This window comes from Palaemon carinicauda, chromosome 18, assembly GCF_036898095.1.
Source record: "Palaemon carinicauda isolate YSFRI2023 chromosome 18, ASM3689809v2, whole genome shotgun sequence".
Taxonomy (NCBI): Eukaryota; Metazoa; Arthropoda; class Malacostraca; order Decapoda; family Palaemonidae; genus Palaemon; species Palaemon carinicauda.
This window is the reverse complement of record NC_090742.1, coordinates 68,797,217-68,820,429: the sequence shown is the minus strand read 5'-3', so window position 1 is coordinate 68,820,429 and position 23,213 is coordinate 68,797,217. Positions and strand designations below refer to the sequence as shown.

General features: G+C 36.9%; 1 protein-coding gene across 12 annotated transcripts in view; it reads right to left on the bottom strand.

Annotated features, from left to right (window-relative positions):
* ATP8B (ATPase phospholipid transporting 8B) overlaps positions 1-23,213 on the bottom strand; it is a 753,209-nt gene that overhangs the window by 100,023 nt on the left and 629,973 nt on the right. Inside the window, exon 1 of one of the 12 annotated variants that reach the window (XM_068392500.1) lies at positions 8,810-9,114. The exons of 10 other annotated variants lie outside the window; for them this stretch is intronic. In XM_068392500.1, coding sequence (XP_068248601.1) covers positions 8,810-8,846 — 37 coding nt within the window. In that variant the 5' untranslated portion in view covers positions 8,847-9,114. Of the gene's footprint in view, positions 1-8,694; positions 8,723-8,809; positions 9,115-23,213 lie in introns of those variants that run through there. One more of the 12 variants, XM_068392508.1, reaches the window with a different exon arrangement.

The following is a 23,213-nucleotide window of genomic DNA, read 5'->3' as shown; positions in this document are numbered from 1 at the left end:
AAATAGCCCAGTTAGGAAATGAAATAAGGAAACAGATAAAATTAATTGCTAAGGGTCCTGTAGAGAGTTGGGTTCCCCATACACTTACAATATAGGACCTGAGAAGCAGCCCTTGAAGTAAAGTAAGTAAAATTAAAACAGGAGGCAAAAATGTGTTCCCGTGAAGACAGGATCTTAAGAAACACGACTCTCGTGACTTCGCACCGTGTCACGTGACGTGTATGCAATTATCTGCAAGGTGGCATTATTCAAGCTTAATTTCTCTCTTGACTTTTCTCATTACATGTCAGAGGAGGATAAACAATCCATAAAACCCGCCAGGACTCGGTCAAGATGATTAATTGTGACTGATCTACTTCAAGACAATGGAAAAATTATCTGCTTTTAAGTATAGAAAAGATAAAGATAAGTCTCCACAACTGATTAAGCGAGGTGGCGTCACGTTCAGCCATGTTTGTTTCGTTTCCTTGTTTCCCTTTGTTTCTCTCTCTGACGTGGGAGAGATGGCTATTTTAGATCCATTAAGGATTTAAGATTGTGTCATGTTAGCTTAGATTTAGTTGTTATTTTGTATCAATGTTTTCAAATTACAAAGAGGAAGTGAAGAAAAGGATGGAGATATTAAAAATTTTGGATTTTATAGGAATTCTGTTTCAAGCGTAGGTGTAAAATTCGTATTTTACATATTTCTAAATATAAGAATTATTACGATATCTCCGCGAAGTTTATACACGTTCCAGTCCAATGCATAAGATTCTTACAAAGTATTTTTTATGATGAAGAATACAGAATATATACACGTTTAAGTTTTGATTTGTTAGCAAGAATAATTCATAAATTACCATCATATTTCCGAGATCAATTTCCCATAAAAGTTGGTGATCAAAGAACCAAACTTCGAACAGAGTTGATAACATGAAAGTTTCAATAGCAAGGAGGCGGTGTAAATATCTCTGTTCTAAAGACAAAACTTGCCAAGATTGCTTCTCCGGTTACGCATTCCCGAAGATAAGATCTCAGACTGAAGAACCTGTGGAGGTTATCTTCTTATCGGGTAATATATGACAAGACAGGGAATGCTCTACTTTCATCTACACCAGGTTTAAATATATGGCATGACGGAGGGAATGCTCTACTCTCATCTACACCAGGTTTAAATATATGGCATGACGGAGGGAATGCTCTACTCTCATCTACACCAGGTTTAAATATATGGCATGACGGAGGGAATGCTCTACTCTCATCTACACCAGGTTTAAATATATGGCATGACGGAGGGAATGCTCTACTCTCATCTACACCAGGTTTAAATATATGGCATGACGGAGGGAACGCTCTACTCTCATCTACACAAGGTTTAAATATATGGCATGACGGAGGGAACGCTCTACTTTCATCTACACAAGGCTTAAAGGTCGATCGTGAATGGCAGAGGCAAGAGACAGTGACAATGTCCAAGAGACTGACCGTATAGACATACGATCAGCACCCAAGCCTCCTCTCCACACAAGCTAGGACCAGGGAGGGTCAGGCAATGGATGACTCAGCAGATAAATCTACAAGCTCTCTAAACACCTATCCCTAGCTCACAAGGATGGTGAGGTTGCAGACACTAAAAAAAATTATCGAGCTTGAGCGGGCCTCGAACCCCAGTCCAGCAGATTATACGGCAATGACGTTACCAATAGACTAATCACCAAAATTATTATTATTATTATTATTATTATTATTATTATTATTATTATTATTATTAGCTAAGCTACAACCCTAGTCGGAAAAGCAAGGGCTCCAACAGGGAAAAATAGCCCAGTGAGGAAAGGAAAAAAAGGAAAATACAGGAGCGATGTAAAGGCTCTTTAAAATAGAGATTATAAAAAAGGGGGAACATGATTCCAGAGTTTGATACTTCATCTTCATAGAAATAAACCAGTAAATTTTGAGAGATTTAAGTAGGCCTAGGCCTACTCAGTTATTTAATTAGCATACGGCGCCCTCTATTTGTAATTGAAAAATCAGTCATTTTTTTCATATAATATATGATTTATGAAGAACAAACAAACGGTCAAAAAATAGCAATTCTTAAAAGAGCTGTATTTAAATATCTTTTAATTATCCTCAAGTCAAAAAGATATTCTATATTTGTTACAATTATTTAAAATTCCTTTTTTTATATTGAGACGTTTGCTTTTACTCAATGCGTGTGTTTGTGTGTGTGTATATATATATATATATATATAGAGAGAGAGAGAGAGAGAGAGAGAGAGAGAGAGAGAGAGATTCTGATACCTCAAAAGACCAAGAGTATAAAATAAATATAAACCACTATAGTGTCAATGTCCTCGTAAGCCTGAATGTCACAATTGATGGGTTACTGACATTTAGAGAGAGAGAGAGAGAGAGAGAGAGAGAGAGAGAGAGAGAGATTGATATACAAAGATAGAAAAATACTACACAAATGCAGCCGATTCTAGTCCACTGCAGGACAAAAGCCTCAGACATGTCTTTGCTCGTGTCTGAGGTTCGGCCCGTTTTCATCACCTCGCTCGCCAGTGCGGGAGATTTTTAACTAATCGCTCACAGCAAACCAACCTAGTGTAGGTGACCCTGACTAGTACAGCTTTGCTGATCATAGCGAAACAAACCGTTTCACCACGTTAAGGTATCACTAACTAAGAGCGAGAGAGAAAAATCTATTTACTTTTGAGATATTTCGAACAATCACAGGAAGCAATACAAAATCATAATAATGATTGTTATTTTTTTGAGCACCAGATGACTATTATAATGTAACAAATCATGTTTTATAAACCTTAACAACACTAAAGATTCTCCTGAGAGTATACAAACTAATGACTGACAATGTGATATCAAAGTAAGAGTACTGGAAAACTAATCATTGCCCAAAATTTAAATCACAGAATATCATCATCATCATTATCTCCTACTGCGCCTATTGACGCAAATGGCCTCGGTCAGATTTCGCCAGTCGTCTCTATCATGAGCTTCTAAATCAGAATATAATGACTTCAAATGGAAACAAAATCATAGAAAAGGAATACCAATACATTTATTCGAGCACAAGTAACAAACGTGACGTAATCTAAAAAGGTCGACGGGACCTATGACCTAAACCGTTTGGTAGCGGACTGTCCGAAACCTTAAATTCCACCCACTGGAATAGCGCCCCGCAAACCAGCATTCTGTACAATCTAAATCCAAGCATTCAAAAACATCATTATTCTCGTAAGCACCAACCGCCCACAGCTATACAACAATCCCTTGATTCTAGAGAAGGTCACTGAGAGAGAGAGAGAGAGAGAGAGAGAGAGAGAGAGAGAGAGAGGATTTGCACTATTGAGGTCCACCCAACGCAGTGGTATTAGTTTTTGACCGCGATAGAGTAAATCTAATTAGTTAATCGTCTCTCTTTTTCCAACGTAGCTTTGCCTTGCAACGGTCTATTAACAATAAGTGGCCAATTCACTAGCTATGTAAATACTGAATCTGTTGGCAACAAAGTAATTCAAATTCGAGTTATATTTCGTTCAAGAAGAAACTGAGAATTTCTTGTTCTCTACGTGTTTCGATAAAGTGGATCTGACAATAAACACCAGTTATGCAGCGTTATATGCAAAATACTTTAGAATGTGTACGTTTAATTGAATGTGTAGGTCCTGTAGTGAGTAGGGTTTCCCTCCATGGTAGGACCAGGAAAGCAGCCCTGAAACTAAGCAGGACCTGAAAAGCAGCCCTTAAAATAAGTAGGACCTGGGAAGCAGCCCTGAACGTAAGTTGGACCTGGAAAGCAGCCCTGAAAATAAGTAGGACCTGTGAAGCAGCTCTTAAAGTAAGTATGACCAGCAAAACATTCCTTGGAGTAAGTAGAGCCTGGAAAGTAGCCCTGAAAATAAGTAAGACCTGGAAAGCAGCTCTTAAAGTAAGTATGACCAGCAAAGCATTCCTTGGAGTAAGTAGAGCCTGGAAAGTAGCCCTGAAAATAAGTAAGACCTGGAAAGCAGCTCTTAAAGTAAGTAGGACCAGCAAAGCATTCCTTGAAGTAAGTAGGACCAGCAAAGCAGCCTTTAAAAAAAGTAGGACCAGCAAAGCATTCCTTGAAGTAAGTAGGACCAGCAAAGCAGCCTTTAAAAAAAGTAGGACCAGCAAAGCATTCCTTGAAGTAAGTAGGACCAGCAAAGCAGCCTTTAAAAAAAGTAGGACCAGCAAAGCATTCCTTGAAGTAAGTAGGACCAGCAAAGCAGCCTTTAAAAAAAGTAGGACCAGCAAAGCATTCCTTGAAGTAAGTAGGACCAGCAAAGCAGCCTTTAAAATTAGTAAAGTAACAGATGCATTCTCAATTTCTAAGAGCGACTCATCTGTCGCCAGTCGTCTTGCTCAAGATTCGAACGCAATAGTCTTTGTATTACCAGCTGAGAGAGAGAGAGAGAGAGAGAGAGAGAGAGAGAGATTCTGATACCTCAAAAGACCAATAGTATAAAATAAATATAAACCACTAAAGTTTCAATGTCATCGTAAACATGAATGTCAAAATTAATGTAATGACATTTAGAGAGAGAGAGAGAGAGAGAGAGAGAGAGAGAGAGAGATTCTGATACCTCAAAAGACCAATAGCATAAAACGGATAAAAAACAACCACTAGAGTTCCAATATCATCGTAAGCCTGAATGTCACAATGTGTTACTGACATTTAGTGAGAGAGAGAGAGAGAGAGAGAGAGAGAGAGAGAGAGAAATTTGATAAAGATGACTAGAGAGGAAAACGAGGAAAGACGAAACTCAGTTCGCGTGCACTTACGCAGTCTCTGTATCACGAGATATTAATCGATCTCCCGTTTTCCAGCAGAGAGGGAAAGGCAAGTTTTCCCTTCTTTACCCAACCCAAAATATCATGAAGGCTGAGATTAGAATTTGAGAAGAGTACAAGAAGCAAGGATGAATGCATGCACAATCTCTCTCTCTCTCTCTCTCTCTCTCTCTCTCTCTCATGTGGATATACATAAAAGTTTGTTTTTGTGTGTATATATATATATATATATATATACAAACATACATACATACAGACACACACGCACACACATACATATGCATATGTATATATATATATATATATATACATACATACATATTTGACACAAACTCAAACATATACATATAACGTATTTATTTTTCTCGTGCAGCCTACTAGTCCATGCCTGAATTCTGCACCCAATAAAAAATACTAACTCATAACAATTCGAACTTCAAAATATGTGTAAAATTTCAGTAATGGTCTTAATCTATGTATTCAAACGTTCAGTGGTATTCTACCAACTAATTATTGACCATCTGCCGTTTCTTAGATTCACTGATATTGCTTTTTGGTCTTCTTGTATCAAAAGTCAGTTCGACGCACATTGATAAAGTCCGTCTTATAGTTTTAAGCGGGGTTTACACTACCGAACCCGGTTGTCGACCCTGTTTGGTAAACGGTTCGAAGAGGTGGAGTCGGCTATAAACGCATAAGAGTTTTGGACAATGGCGCCCCGCCCAAAAAAGTCAGGCAGACTTTCTTCGAACTCTTCGACAAACGTGTTCGATATCCAAATACCCTGTTGACACGTTCGAACATCACTTCAAACACTTGTCTGTCGAACCGCGTTCGACGGTGAAGGTGACCCCCAGGAAGCACAAAATATTAGGTAAATCGACACAACAAAACGAGTGACTTGATTATACCAAATGTGCCCTCGGCACATTCTGAATTATCTTGCTTAAATCTGTAAAAGTTGACCCCCGAACGTAGGATCTAATTGCTGGGGGTGGAATGGTAGGTATTATATTGCCCTGCCTATAGCAAGACACGGGCTCTTGCGTTGGCACCTCGTAAGGGGTAGAGGTGGAAACAAATCAGCCAACTCCGCCTTCTCCCAAGTTGGACCAAGAGACGCCAGGATCACAGGAGTCGCACATCGTAACTCGTCTGTCTTCATTTGCCAAATACAACGAGCTACCTATGAAAATATTTATACCTTCTTGCATCATCATCATCTCCTCCTTGGCCTATTGACGCAAAGGGCCTCAGTTAGGTATCGCCAGTCGACTTTAGCTTTCAAGTCAATACCTCTATTCATCATCTCCTACTCCTTTTTGCAAAAACAACTTGAAAATTCAGCTATCTATGAAAATATAAGTTCTTGCAAAAACTTCTTAAATATTCCCAAGTATTACGGGATATTAAAACTGTCTCCATTACAACAAGAAAGCCTTCTGAAGGGAAAATGGACAATTGTGGCCATAATTATTCCATTCCTTTCCGGAGCAAATAATAAACCCAGGTGATTAATTTCAAACAGTGGACAGTATTAAGACGAAAGCTGTTCGTAGGATATCATACTTTAAGGAAATTAAAATACAATCAAACAGAAAAGGGTACTTTCCTGTTTTTGCCCCAGCGAGATAGTATTCTCTTATTATCGCACCACCACTCCAAAAAGTAATAAAACAAATGCATTAAACAACATAGGTTAGGTTAGGTTAAAAAGGTGAAAAAAAAAATAATAATGTTAATATCAGGAAATTCGTGGTGGTGCAATAACAATAACAAGAATATAGTATTGGGGTTTTACCGGAAATTAGTGGTGGGGCAATAACAGGAAAGTACCCAGAAAAGTGACAAAAATAAAAAATAATTTACAAACCTATCAAATAACTCCAAACGATCTAACTGGTTTTGAAGTTGAAACTATTATTCGCTTTCTCGTTTAAACTCTTTCAAGAAACTTCTTTATCCACTAAAAAGCTATTAAAACTTTTTAGCCAAAAATATTCGGCCCAGACGAGGCTAATCAATTGCCTCCAAGCTAAACTTATTTTTAGGGCCGACCACAATAAGCTTCACCCTCGTTCATTCCGATTTAACGAAAATTACTATTTATACAACGTTTTTCAACACTTAAGAATCCATCCCACCAATAGATCTTAGTATTCTACTAATAAAATGGCAGAAGATCAAATGCCAAAGTACTTTCTATAAACTCTAAAATAAATAAGTGAAAACTATACCTTAATATCAACACTTGCCAAGAGCCGCCCCCCCCCCTCCCCTCCCAACTCATTTCATTTATTTTACGACCATTCTCAGATTGGAAGAATTGGAATAAAAGGATAAACAAGATAAGACAAAGGCTTTTATCTTCCCTCCTCCTATCTCAGATCCACCTCAATATTTTATAAAGTACACCTCTCCCTCCTACATCTAAGAAAGGAACACCAAAGCTAACCTACCCATAAATTTCCTGATTGACTTTGCGTCCCCTCTAACAACATTACCAGCGCTGACGTCCGCTGCTGATGTCAAGTCGTTACGGGAAAACATTTTGGGTGGGATTTCGCAAAAAACACTTCACTGAGTAATAAACTTCAACACGGAAAAGACGGAAGATTTGATAGTTGCTGTACTTGCATATAGAATAGTTTATCTTTAAGGGAATTGCCTAACAAGGACTAATTTAATCCCAATAACAACGTCACAATAGTGAAATATAAATGGTCTCATTTCAGCACAGGGTTATTGAAACAACATTAACTGAGTGAGGCTGCCCAGATAGGTAGAAACATTATCTGCGTCACGTACTAACGCCTATATTAATACACCATCTATGCAATCAATGACGACAAAGAAAGAATGGGACCATTGTTAAAAATATAGAAAAGAAGATAACTAATCATAATTAATTAAGAAATAAAATGGAAACACCAGTTTGAGTGATGACCAAACAGTAAGCGAGCAATACGCATTGTGAAATGCTAAATGCTCCCAAATGAACATCATAAAACAACCAAAAGAGGTCCTGTAGGGAGCAGGGTTCCCCTGCTGTACAGGGTACCAGATAAGCAGCCTTTAAAGTAAAGTAAAGTAAAGTGAGTATCCCGCACAAGCCTAAAAGAACTGCAACATTAACTGAGACAGGCATAAGCACCTACTGTACATTCACCATATAAACAATCAAATACCGATAAAGTACTACAATGCTAAAATATGGAAAACGAGATAATTATAAATAAGAAATAAATAAATTTAACTGAGTCAGATACTAGCACCATATAAACAATCAAATGCCGATAAAGTACTACAATGCTAAAATATAGAAAACGAAATAATTATAATTAAGAAATAAATAAAATGGACGCACCAGTTCAAGTAAATGACTCTCCTGCGCTGGTATAAATAACCGCAATTTTAATCATAAATTCTCCGTAAAAATTTACTGCTCTCAGCCGTATTTCAGTAAAATACAGGCGACCGTGGTTTTACCATACGTTTTTATTATGTTTTACTGGTTGGTGGCCGTAATATCACCCTTTTTACGTCAATATATCCGCCATTAAAACCGTAAAAGTCTGGCAACATTTACGCAAGGATTTTTACGGAAAATTTTCAAGTGAAGACCTGAATACCAAACACTGACTTGTAGTGGAAGCCACTACAAACGAACAAAAATCACGTCCATAGTAAACTATCTTAATATCTACTCTAAGTACTAAAAGCACATACCCTCCACGACCTGCTAAACGACTCTCCTAGACCCGAGAACCAAACAATGGTTTGTAGTGGAAGCCACTACAAACAAACAAACAAAAAACACGACAAAAGTAAAATATTTCAATAATATCTACTCTAAGTACTAGAGTCACATACCTTCCACGACCTGCTAAATGACTCTCCTAGACCCGAGAACCAAAGCGAACCAAAAAACAGGCCCAAAGTAAAAGATTTTAACATCTACTCTAAATACTTGAAGCACATATCCTACCTTCCACGACCTGCTGGCCTTTCGTGTTTCTACTCATTTTTCAAATGTTCATATCGACACTTCTTGCGTTCGTCGCTCCCAGCCATTCCTCACAAGAGGAGTTCAGACGAACGAGACAGTTGCCATTATTTCCAGCTAATTAAACACTTCGTTGCATTCCAATTATGACGACTGTGATTTAAATATGTCCAAAGCTTACACATACATTTCAGCGTGCACCGTTTAACAAGAAATGGTAATGTTTCCGACAGGATTCGCGCGCAGTCACACCTACCAACGCAAAAAAGCCACAGGAAATGGACTGCCAAATGTGCCAAAGCGAAGTATTTTCTTATCGCCTAGCTGATAACACGCGTCCTTATCTCGGGTCACTGCAAACACCATGAAATAGGGGGGTGGCGGTGTAAAAACAAACTAAAAATCATAACGCAATTTTACAGTTTTGATAGAATACTTTTTAACATTATATAAAAAATTAAGATATTGCGAACGTCCCAAAGATAAACATCCGGTTTTCTACAAGTGAGAGTGATGAGCGTTTTATTACCTAGAGTGACGGAGGAGATTGATTCCTTATCTGAAAATATTCTCTTTATCTTATCGGTGGCAGAATATAATCTCTTGGGTGTCTGGCACACAACAACATTTACCATTCCACTGGCGAAACCTCCCTTTTAGGTTGCAATGTGGTTTCAAGTTAACAATTGTATGCTAACTTAACTTTAGTACACTAGGTCTAGGAGAACAGTTACAAATTAAATTACTATTCAAATTCAATATTGCTTTCGCAAGAATGAAAGGAAGAGGGAGAAATTGATTCAAATAAAATAAACCTACATATGCGTTTCATTTCTTTAGTAGAAAATTTCCAGGGGTCAACTATGAAATACTGACTAAGTCATATATCAAAATCTCTTGTTTCTTAAGAATATGAATTCTGTCTATTCTCCCAATTGCAAAAGATATTACCAATTCATAAATCAAATGATATATTTGGAAACCTTCAATATTATCACATTTTAATCAGCAACATTTGTTTTCTGGGTACTCCAAATGAACCGTGCTAAGTCTGTGACATCAGAATTCTTGAAGTTGTGCACGTTTCCAGGTTAAACAGCTTGTAGAAAGATACACATACACCGAATAATCTGGCTTATTCTTTTCACATTCTCCTCTGCCCTTATACACCTGATAACTCTGAGATAACCAAACAATTCTACTATTGCATTGTAGGCTAATTGCTCAGTGGCTCCTTTCCTCTTGGTAAGGGTAAAAGAGACTCTTTACCTATGGTAAGCAGCTCTTCTCGAAGGACACTTCAAAATCAAACCATTGTTCTCTAGTCTTAGGTAGTGCCATAGCCTCTGTACCATAGTCTTCCGCCATCTTGTGGTAGAGCCCTCTCTTGCTTGAGGATACACTCGGGTACATTCGGATACATTATTCTATCGTATTTCTCTTCTTGTTTTTCCTTCAAGTTTTCATTGGTTATATATGAATGATTTATTTTACAGTTGTTACTCTTCTTAGAATATTTTGATTGGGCTTATAGCATCCTGTTTTTCAAACTAGGAATGGAAATAATAATAATAATAATAATAATAATAATAATAATAATAATAATAATAATAATAATAATAATAATAATAATAATAATAATAATAGTAATAATCGGTACAACCAGTTTCATACGTAGAACGTTGAACGCAATTTACAAATAATAAATACAAGGGCTACATATAATACCTATATTACCTACATACACTACACATACACAAGTAGTATTACATGCCTTTATTTACATTACACTAAAACTAGTTCAATAATTATTTTCCAAACCTATGTAACTGTAACAAGAGGTACTAAATTACTATTGCATCAAGATAATCAAATGAATTAATCAAATAAAGCAAGAAAATTAAACTTGTCTTATCCAATTATTTGGCCCATATCAAAAATTAAAAAGCAGCATTGACCAAGTGGAATGCACACACATGACGTCATAGGTGACGTCATGGCTCCTAGGCGTGGGATGTGAGTTTTGTGACTCCATTAGCTGAATAAATAGTCGGGTTTTTTGTAGTTTATATATGAAAGATCTATATTGTTACTTTTCTTGTAGATTACTAATTTCCATGTTTACTTTCCTCATTGGGCTATTTTTCTTTCTTGGGGCGCTGGGGCTTATAGCATCCTGCTTTTCCAACCAGGGTTGTAGCTTAGCTAATAATAATAATAATAATAATAATAATAATAATAAGAAGAAGAAGAAGAAGAATTATAATAATAATAATAAGAAGAAGAAGAAGAAGAAGAAGAAGAAGAAGAAGAAGAAGAATAAATGTCATCATCGCCCATCGAAAATGTTTCAATGATGTAATTATCTGCAGTATTAAAAACTTTCAAAAGTCATTTTATTTACTTACTTTACTTTAAGGGGTACTTATATGGTCGTATACAGAAGAGGAACCCCACTCCCTACAGGACTTCCACGGTCGTTTTACTTAATTCTGACGGCTGCTTTTCCGGTCCCATACAGCAGGGGAACCCCACTCTCTACAGGACCTCCCACTGTCATTATAGTAAGCTACTCTTACTAACGTTTAAAAATACTGAACCAAAATATCTAAAAGAATGCCTGAACAAACTAGAACTAGAAACAAATGTTTCCATAAGACACGTGAGTGACAAACATAGACTATCTGAACCAAGAACAAAAATTAAATTTGGTGAAAGGGCTTTTAGCTACTGTGCTCCTAGACATTATAATAAACTGCCAACTGAAATGAAGGACTTAAAGGGATCAATTGAATTTAAAACTAAAGACTACTTTTCACAAGATCATATGATTTGGAAGATTCTACAATCAAAGAATTGTATAAGTTATAATGAAAATGTTTCGTTAGATGATTGATATGGACCCGCCCGATAAGTAATTCACTCGACTTCAGTGGAGGGTTGGATTTAAACCCAAAACAAGTAAGTTCTGAGTATTCAACATTTCATATCCAGTATTGCTCATTTACTGTTATATCGTCACTGTCATACGACTCATGGAATAAGAAAGTCTTCAGTTTCCTCTTGAAAGCCTTAATGTCTTCAATCATTCGGATGTCTCGTGGGAGCTTATTGTATAGTCTCGGGGCCGCATACTTAAAGGCTCTGGCGCCTACAGTAGACATATTTCTAGGTTCTGATAGTTTAAAACCATCTGTAACTATTCTCGTGTCAGGACGATTCGTTGGTTGGACAATATGTAACAATTCGCTTAGATATGATGTTCATTCGAGAGCATTTAACATTTCACAATGCGCACTGCTCGCTTACTGTTAGATCAACACTATCGAAACACCAGCAGAATAAGTGTCTTCAGTTTCCTCTTGAAAGACTTAATATCTTCAATTTTCCGGATGTCTCGTGGGAGCTTATTGTATAGTCTTGGGGCCGTATATTTTAAGGCTCTAGAGCCTACAGTAAACTATAGCTGGTGGCTAATCTTATCCTTTAAAAAACTTTCACAAGTTATTTTCACAATAGCTGGTGGTTATTCTTATTCTTAAAAAAAAACTTTCACATGTCATTTTCACATTATCTGGTGGTTAATCTTATTCTTAAAAAACTTTCACAAATCATTTTCACAATATCTGGTGGTTAATCATATTCTTAAATTGTGAAAGTTTTTTATGGAAGCAAAAACATTAGTATTTTCAAAATCTGAAGACTATCGACTTGTTATTGTATATTTTCAAGAAAATAAACATACTAGAAATGGTACCCTTTTACTTGAACTATATAGCAATCTTATTAAAAAACAAAGTAATATTACTCAAGAGGTAATAATAAATCTTAATTCTTTATGACCTCTATCTACCTTCGTCTATCTGATTGCTTTTGTTCTCTACATCCTTATCCAATTACTTTTATCAGTAATTCATTTACTTACTTGGTAATGACTACAGCTCATCATCACTCACCTAATTCAGGTTTGCCATAATATTATCTAGTTTCATAAAGCTGAATAATGCAAAAATAGAACTTATATAACATCATAAATATTCCATACACATAGTTCATTAATTACAAGCATTATTTACGTTACAAATAAATAACATGAAACTCGAAGATAATTTGTCTCTTTAATTAAAAGAAATAAATCTAATTAAAAACCATCATTAATCTGACGAGTTCCTGAAATGACAAATGAAGAGGACGGCTGTCTAATCACAGTCACAGGTATTGGAAGGAAGATGAATCATGGCGTTCTAAGCCCCTGCTGAAGAGGTGATAACGGACTGATATCCACTATCTCTGATAACGAACTGATATCCATTATCTCATTTCCTCACTGGGCTTATAGCATCCTGCTTTTCAAACTAGGGCTGTAGCTTAGCATGTAATAATAAATAATAATAATATTAATAATAATAATAATAATAATAATAATAATAATAATATCCATTAACTCTGACAACGTTCTAATATCCATTATCTCTGATAACGGGACTGATACCCATCATCTCTGATAACGGAATATTATCCATTATCTCTGACAACGGACTGACATCCATTATCTCTGACAACGGACTGATATCCATTATCACTGATAACGGACTGATACCCAATATCTCTGACAACAGACTGATATCCATTATCTCTGACAACGGACTGATATCCATTATCACTGATAACGGACTGATATCCAATATCTCTGACAACGGACTGATATCCATTATCTCTGACAACGGAATAATAACCATTATCTCCGACAACGTTCTAATATCCATTATCTGACAACGGACAGATATCCATTATCTCTGGTAACAGACTTATATTCATCATCTCTGACAACGGACTAGCATCCATTATCTCTGATACAGGACTGAAATCCCTATCTCAAGGGCATTGTTTCAAGTCCTACTTGCAGGAAAAACCAGATTGCAGATCCCACAAAGACGCAAATCAGAGTAAACCACGGCATACCATACAAAAACTGCTACATTGGGTTTGTAACGCTGCCGGCTGAAGTCGCTACCTTCGAAGGCCCTTCTCCCACGGCGCACGCATAATGAAATAGAATCGATCTATTTTAAATGGGTGAAATGACACAGCCATTTACTTTGATCAACATAACAAAATAGCATTAGCATTGGCTATGATTCCTGAGATGAGATCCAATAATATAAGAGAAATCTTAAAAAGATAAACTGGTTGGCAACTGCTTTAGGCGTGGGCATATCCCGTGAGTTTTTTTTTTACTTTGAATAACGATAGGGAAGTGTACAGCATATAATCTTTTCGCTTTTCAGAGGAGCAGAAAAAAAAGAGAATACAGTCGTAAAAGACGTCCTCTTTGACAATCATGTAAGATAACTTCTCAATCATAGCATACCATGTAAAACAACAAACCATTTAAGCGTTCTTCCATCGACACTATGTCAGAGTTGTACAAATTATGAGATAGTGGGTACGATCAGAGAAATCTGATTGAGTGTCTGGGTATTTTCTCCAATTTGCAGGACTGGCCAATTTTGAAGGTCAATTTTAAAGGGTTCAAAGGCCACTCATGAATGGCAGAGGCAAGGGACAGTGACACTGCCCTATCGAACAGGACAATGTCCTAGAGACTGACCATATATATATACAATATGTTATGCACGCAAGCCCCCTCCCACACAAGCTATGACTCAGAAGATAGACCTATAGGCTCCCCCAAAACGCCCCTTCCTTAGCTCACAAGGATAGTGAGGTTGCAGAGACCAAAGAAACTACTGAGTTTGAGCGGGACTCGAATCCCAGTCTGGTCTTCAACAGTCAGGGACGTTACCACATCGGCCATTACAACCACATTTGACCAGATTGCCACCTGTTCTGGCAACACCAGCTCTGGTTCTGTTGAGGACACACCGATCACGTATGGGAAGTAGTGCCTCATACATAAATATAAGGCTATAAGCGTACTACTGTCTTTATGTATAAATAATCTAAAATCTAATACTAAATTCTAGTAGACATAGGCAGTCGAATTTCTACTTTTAAACCCAAAGTATCAATTACCAAGAAATCTATAATAAAAAAAACAATTTTGTTTTCGAAACATCGAGCAATAGCTCGTTAAGCATACCGTTTCCAGTCACTAACTATCCCAATTAGATCCTCACCAACAACAAATAAGAGAGAGAGAGAGAGAGAGAGAGAGAGAGAGAGAGAGAGAGAGAGAGAGAGAGAGAGAGAGAGAGATGGTACTGAAAATCCACAATAAAACTTACTTTCGCTGAGGACAATGTGATAATGAAACCTAAAACATATCGTCAATCTCAACCATATATGAAGAGGTGAGTGAATACAAAACAACATAAGTCATGCTCTGTCCTTAGTATAGAAATTAAACCTTCTATGTACAGTCGGACACATGAATTCTTAGCACACCCTTTCTCCGCGGAGAGTGACCAAACAAGATAAGTGTAGGGAGAGATGGCATCAATGGTCGGCGGGGCTACACACTGAAACTCCTCTCAGTAAGGGTGGGATAAGGTACACTTCCTCAGAGTGAGATGTAGCACATTACAATCCTCTGAGGCCTTAACAACGTATTCACTTAACAATATGAATTTGAATAAAAATATATGATGCAGGTTTCTCTTGCTTGAGGGTACATTCAGACATACTTTTTTTTTTTTTTTTTTTTTTTTTTGAAGATTTATCATTTGTAAATGAAAGACATATTTTAGTGTGTTTACTGTTCTTGAAATATTTTATTTCAATTGTTCATTTACTTCTCTTGTAGTTTATTTATTTTCTTATTTCCTTTACTCACTGGGCTATTTTTCCATGCAGGAGCCCTTGTGTTTTTATAGCATCCTACGTTTCCAACTTAGGTGGTAGTAGTAGTAGTAGTAGTAGTAGTAGTAGTAGTAGTAGTAGTAGTAGTAGTAGTAGTAAGTAGTAATAATAAACCCTAAAATTAGGAAATTTTCAGATGAAATTGACGGATGCATATACTGTTTCATCCCGGGGGCCCATAAATAGCGATTTCCGGCCAACGGCCGATGATAATTAATTCATAATTAAAAACGACCCGCCCCGACGAACGTGTATTAACATTATGCAAATCAGACACCTAATGTGGAATCTGGTCCACACGTGAGGCTTTAATCAAATCACCTGATGCTTTTTCCAGAAGTAAATGAGATTTCCGCTTCATAAATATTCAGTATTTTCATAAATTTCATTACCACCAATCTTTGATGACCCTTGATTCATAATAAATGATGTAGAATGATATAAAAGAAAGAGACCACCTTGGTAAAACACTTCACAGGTAACGACGTAATTCAACAATGTAGTTTAATGGTTATAGCCTATACTCAATTTTTTATAATAATTTTTTATACTCTCTCTCTCTCTCTCTCTCTCTCTCTCTCTCCTCTCTCTCTCTCTCCTCTCTCTCTCTCTCTCTCTCTCTCTCTCTCTCTCTCTCTCTCTCTTTTTATGAGGCGCATTTGCATTGACTCGCAGGGGTGCCCTTTTAGCTCTGAAACGTTTCCTGCTAGCTGATTGGTTTAACAAAATAATTCTAACCAATCAGCTATAAGGAAACTTTTCAGAGCTAAAAGGGCACCCCCCTGCGAGTCGGTGCAAATGCGCCTCATTAAAATGAATTGAGTATAGGTATACAGTAACTCTAATAGTCAGTCCTTCTCCATCATGAGGCTCAGAACTACACAGTAAGGACTATTCTACAAGTTTTATTCCAGCTGTGACCAGATTGTGGAAGTGATCTTCCTAATAAGGTGGTTGAATTCGTAGAACTTCAAAAGTTCAAACTTGCAGCAAATGTTTTCAAGTTGAACACGCTGACAAATATCTTTAAAGTTTATGGTTGAAAGCGATCAATGGTATTGCCAGACTCAGCCCGTCCCTCGAGTATGGGAAAATGGAGTAGTCGTACCCTGGTAAGAGGGGTTGTAGTTAGGAATGGGGGTGGGGGGTGGGATGGGTTGAATCTGTGTGTGTGCACGTGCATGCGTGTGCACATATCAATCTTAATATTCAGTCACTTTTTTTTTCTTTTTTTTTTTGGTAAGGCAGATTTGCACAGATTAGCAGGGATGCCCTTTTAGCTCGCAAAAGTTTCCTGATAGCTGATTGGTCGGAAGTATTCGGACAAAAATACTTCCAACCAATCAGCTATTAGGAAACTTTTCCCAGCTAAAAGGGCACCCCTGCGAGTCAGTGCAAATGTGCCTCACAAAAAAAAAAAAAAAAAAAAAAAAAAAAAAAAAAAAAAAAAAAAAAAAAAAAAACACCTATAGTAAGGGTATAAGAGGTGACCTAAATGTGATGAACACTAATTTAAAAGAGCCTTAGTTATCCTATAAAATATAATGTTCGACATTTCTAAGTTACAAAAAGCTAGTTATTGCAGCTAAATAACTCTAAAGACACAGCAATAGAAACAGAAAAATTCAACCTTTTGCACTGGAATATCTAATTGAATTTTCAATCAACGAGTATCAATTCATTCTCTCCCATCCACCCCAAACTCTCATAAAATAAACAATACATCTGAACTGGTATTCTTTGATGTCTTTTGTTTAATATCTGATCTATATGGTATATGATGTGGACAAAACATTAATAATGGGACAGAATCGAAGAGAAGCAATATAATTACATTAGTTATTTCTCTGGAATGACGTGGCTTCTGTCATAATTAATAAGAAGTCATATAATGCACTATTCATTTATACAATAGCTAAATAACATTATACATTATACAAATTTGTCCCTTTTTTTAAATAAGATTTTTTTTTATATAACTAATGAAATTTCTTACATTAGGAAAATAAATCTTATACTGTTCACTTCCGTGAAAAATATATGGCATTTGAAAAATAATTGTTAATTGTAATTGAAAATAGAAGAGTTACGGTTGCTAAAATTTAGACACCTGGGATATAATATAAATCAGGAGGGAGGATGTGAGGTTGAAATTGAAAACAGGATAAAAGCAGCATGGGGAAAATGGGAGGGAGGTAGCAGGAGTGGTAGGTAATAGGAAAATGCCAATCAAGGTAAAAGTCAAGATCTATAGTTATAATTAATTATAATTATTACTTGCTAAGCTATAACCCTAGTTGGAAGAGCAGGATGCTATAAGCCCAAGGGCTCCAATAGGGAAAATAGCCCAGTGAGGAAAGGAAACAGAAAAAAAAATAAAATATTTCAAGAACAGTAACATTAAAACATAAACTATAAAAACTTTCACAAAGCAAGAGGAAAGAAATTAGATAAAATACCGTGCCCAACTGTACCCTCAAGCAAGAGAACTATAACCCAAGGCAGTGGAAGACCATGGTACAGAGGCTATGGCACTACCCATGACTATAGCACAGTATGAAGACCCGTGTTAATGTATGGATCAGAAACTTGGGCTTTAAGACGAAATGGGGATTGATTGATTGATTTAAAGTTTTCAGGCATCCTGACATCTGAGGTCATTGACGCCGGACGAAGCAAACCCTGAGAGAACAAAGCTGAGATTCCTAAGGTGGGTTATGGGAATATCACTATTTGAAAGATTGGAAAATGATGAAATTTTAAGTATGGCAGGCGTAGTAAAGATTACGGAGATGGTAAGAGTGTCACGACTGAGATGGTGTGGGCATGTGTTGAGAATGGATGGTGGGGAGGGAGTTAGGGAGGGCTTGGGAGGAACCTGTTAGCAGAAGATCAAGAGGGAGGCAGAGAATAAGATGGCGAGATAACGTGAAGGATGATATGGAGAGAAGAGGTTTGGTGGAAGAGGATGTCTTTGATCGAAGGCATTAGAAATTGCGCGTCAGGCAACCGACCCTTAATGTAAGGATAACGGTGGGGAAGAAGAAGGTTGCTAAAATCTACTATATAATATAAATTGTGTAATGACTTTCATTAGCTGAAATAATTCTGGAGGAGTCTCGGAAATTTTTTAAGAGCTTAGGCATACCTAAACATACATTAGAATAAATCAAATCTCCCCTCATGACCCCTTTCCCAAAAGCCCACAGTGTGAAACATGAGCCACATTCTACGTCAGAATTCACCCCTGGTAAATGTGACACATAATAACACAATCAATCAGTGCATTATCATCTCTACCTTACCCTGGGGGAACGTCACAAAGATAAGGGTTTTACTGAACTTCACGATGGATAAAGCATAGTTTAAAGTCAGAAAATGCTTACGCAATGGCCCTCCAAAAGCAAATTGTCCTCTCGAAATAGGCTAATGTAATGACCCACCCAAAAACCAAATTAGAACATCTAAGAATTAATAATGTAATAGCCAGAGACAACAGACTGTTAAAAATTGACGTAAAAATCCTGGATTAAATGTTGTCAGGCTTTACCGTTATAATAAACTGATATAGCCTATTGATGTAAAAGAGTGATATTACGGTCATCAACCTGTAAAATATAATAACAAAGTTTGGTAAAATCACGGTCGCTTGTATTTTACTGATATATGGCTGAGAACAGTATATATTTGCGGAGATTTTCTGATTAAAATTACGATTATTGTTAAGTGTAATAAACAATGATTTAAAATCAGAAATGTATATCTCTCAGTTGGCCAAGTAGTATCAAGTCAAGGACCACTTCCTTATGAACTGAACTTGACGCTTTAATATCTGGAATAACTGTTGGAGTTCTGTACCGTATCATAAAATAAGATTTTGAATAACAAGCACTTTGATATATAGACGTTATGCCCCAATACATATAATCAATACCCATGATGTGTGCTCGCCTATTCTACGAGTAAAAACTCTATATTTCCGAGTGATACAAGGCACTGACACTTATGAGTTTTGCCACTTCTTGCAAAGAATTATTAAAGAGATATTTACGTCATTTCAAATAGAAACTCACACCTATTGACATGAATGCTATATTACCATAATAAATTTGCAAGGACACTAATGGCAATTCTTTGGATAATGACACGTAGCGTCAACAATGAAACCAGGGGGAAGGATATTTATTTTGCTTCCACCGTGAGATAATGCTTTTTTAGATCTTTTCGACAGTGAAATAAAGTGTACGTGGGGGTGTTTTATTACTGGAGAGAGAGAGAGAGAGAGAGAGAGGAGAGAGAGAGAGAGAGAGAGAGAGAGAGAGAGAGAGAGAGAGAGAGCTGAAAAATGTTTGGATGTATATAGCAGAGTAAGAGATTAGGACGAATGACGAATAAAGCATACACACATACAGAGAGAGAGAGAGAGAGAGAGAGAGAGAGAGAGAGAGAGAGAGAGAGAGAGAGAGAGAGAGGGGGGGGGGTTGGGTGAACAAAGCAGTGAGAGAGAATAGGACGAATAAAGTAGGGGGGGGGGCCTTAGGAAGGTTTGGATGTATAGAACAGAATGAGATTAGGACGAATGACGAATTAAGCAGAGAGAGAGAGAGAGAGAGAGAGAGAGAGGAGAGAGAGAGGAGAGAGAGAGATGAGAGAGAGAGAGAGAGAGAGAGAGAGGTTTGGGTGAATAGAGCAGAGATTTGGACGAATGACGAATAAAGCACACACACAGCAAGAGAGAGAGAGAGAGAGAGAGAGAGAGAGAGAGAGAGGAGAGAGAGAGAGAGAGAGAGAGAGAGAGAGAGAGAATTTCACTGTGTCACCATCTGTCCCCAGAATTCCATTCCCTTAATCACCTGGTTTCATTGCCGGTGCAGAATATTAGATGCAGAGAGAGAGAGAGAGAGAGAGAGAGAGAGAGAGAGAGAGAGAGAGAGAGAGAGAGAGAGAGAGAGAGAGAGAGAGAGAGAGAGAGAGTGTCCATTCAATATAGAATCATGGCTACACTTTTCTCTCCTTGAATAAATATTTAATCAGTAATAGATGGGGGGGGGAGAAAAATTCCATCTTCAAGTGAAGGAAGTGACGTCACACTCGAGGTATCTCCGCCTTCTGATTCTGGGGTGAGAGCTGACGAGTTCCGGAGTGAGGGAAATGAAAAAGATCATGTCAACATTTTTCAATCTATCTATCTATTAATAGAAATTTTTCTGTATGCATGTACCTGTCTATTCATATGTATTATTATTATTATTATTATTATTATTACTTGCTAAACTACAATCCTAGTCGGAAAAACAAAATGCTATAAGCCTAAAGCCTCCAACAGGGGAAGCAGATCAGCGAGGAAAGGAAATAAGGTAACAGATAGAAGGTGGGCAACACTGGGTCTGGTCAGTACTTAGATGGATGATCAACATGGTAAGACAGACCGATATAAGCACAGAAAGATCGAGTCCCGCTCAAACTCGTTAGTTCATTTGGTCGCTGCGACCTCACCATCCTTGTGATCTAGGGATGGGGGGTTTTGGGGACCCTGCAAGTCTATCTACTGAGTCATCAGCAGCCATTGCCTGGCCCTCCTTGGTCCTAGCTACGGTGGAGAGGGGGCTTGGGCGTTGATCATATGTAATATGGTTAGTCTCTGGTGTATTGTCCCGCTTGTAAGGGCAATGTCACCGTCCCTTACATCTGCCATTCATGAGCGGCCTTTAAACCTTTCAACACTGTCATCACCCACTCTCATTTGGATGAGGGAAGTGCGTACGTTAAACACAAACACACATTGGGTCCGAAGAAGCCAAAACGAAGTGGAACCTACATCCTAACACCATTATAGTTTTTCATTTGAAGAGACTAGGATTCGATCCCAATGTGAGATTGAAACTTTTCCTATTTGACACGATAAGGTGTTAATTTTCATCATATATATATATATATATATATATACATACATACATACATACACACACATGTACATATATATATATATATATATACATATATGTGTGTGTGTGTGTATATATATATATATATATATATACAGTATACACAGATCAAGATGGCATTAGTTGGCAATGATACACAAGACACTTTTGTATATTGTATACAATATACCTCAATAATCCTCGATAGCCAATTTCTAGAAAGATGAATAAACTTGTATTTTAATGATAACATGAACATTTAACTTCGGCAATATGATAATATTTATGTAAAGCACTTCATCTCTTATAATTTTAACCAAGAAAAAAACACTTCATCTTTATAATCTTGAGAAAAGGAAAAAAAAAATTAGCGTTTTGTGTATTTCAAATATTTCTTAAAATTTGATTCATGTGGAAATTCAATAGAGTATACAAGAAGCTTGAAATGTTTAAAGGCCGCTCATGAATGGCAGAGGCAAGGGACAGTGACATATCCCTATCGAGCAGGACAATACCCTAGAGACTGACCATCTATACATAATATCAGCGACCAAGACCCCACTCCACCCAAGCTAGGACCAAGGAGGGCCAGGTAATAGCTGCTGGTGAATCAGCGTGTGGACCTAGAGGCTCCCCCTAAACATCCAATCCTTAGCTCCTTTGGTTGCAGCGCCCAAAGGAACTAACGAGTTTGAGCGGGACTCGAACCCCAGTCTGGCGTTCACCAGTCAGGGACGTTACCACATCGGCCACCACAATCCTAAACAGTAATAATACCTCTACATAAACAGAAATCCTGAAAAATAATGATCATTGTTCATTTATCAAAAATACAAAAAAAAAGTTTCTAATCGTATGAAAATCAAAATTCATCCAACTTTATTTTCAGCATCAAAATTGATAAGCAACACATTACCCAAAAAGGAAATCAACATAATATATACAACTATGAACCAAGCTGGTATATCGCAAGAATAAAGAGCAAGTCCATCATAATCATGATTATTATCATTATTATTATTACTAGCCAAGCTACAATCCTAGTTGAAAAAGCAAGATGCTATAAAGCCCAAGGCCTCCAATAGGAAAAATAGCCCAGTGAGAAAAGAAATAAGCAAATAAATAAATGATGAAAATAAATTAACAATATATCATTCTAAAACAGCAACACCGTCAAAACAAATATGTCCTATATAAACTATTAATATAAAAAACAGATTTGTCATATATATACTAAATGTAACTGGTATATTATATACACTGATTCCTCTAAATTATTTTAGGAATTACGTATGAGAAAGCAATGAAGTTTTCCTACAAAATGTTTTTATCCTTGATTACATGGTTCATAAAAAGCGTACATTTAATTAGATTAACAAGCTGTCGTAAATAAATATAGCTGTGGTAACAACTTATTTATAATACAATATAAAAATCCTGTCTCATTAAAGTTTAAAGTAATCTAAACGGAATTTCTATACAAATATTCTACATCAGGAATCCAGCGTTGGGTCAAATATCTTAAAATCTCAAGAAATTGAATTGATCACGCAAGTTAATCAGGAAATAGGACGACACACGCACATACACACACATATATATATATATATATATATACATGTATATATATACATATATAC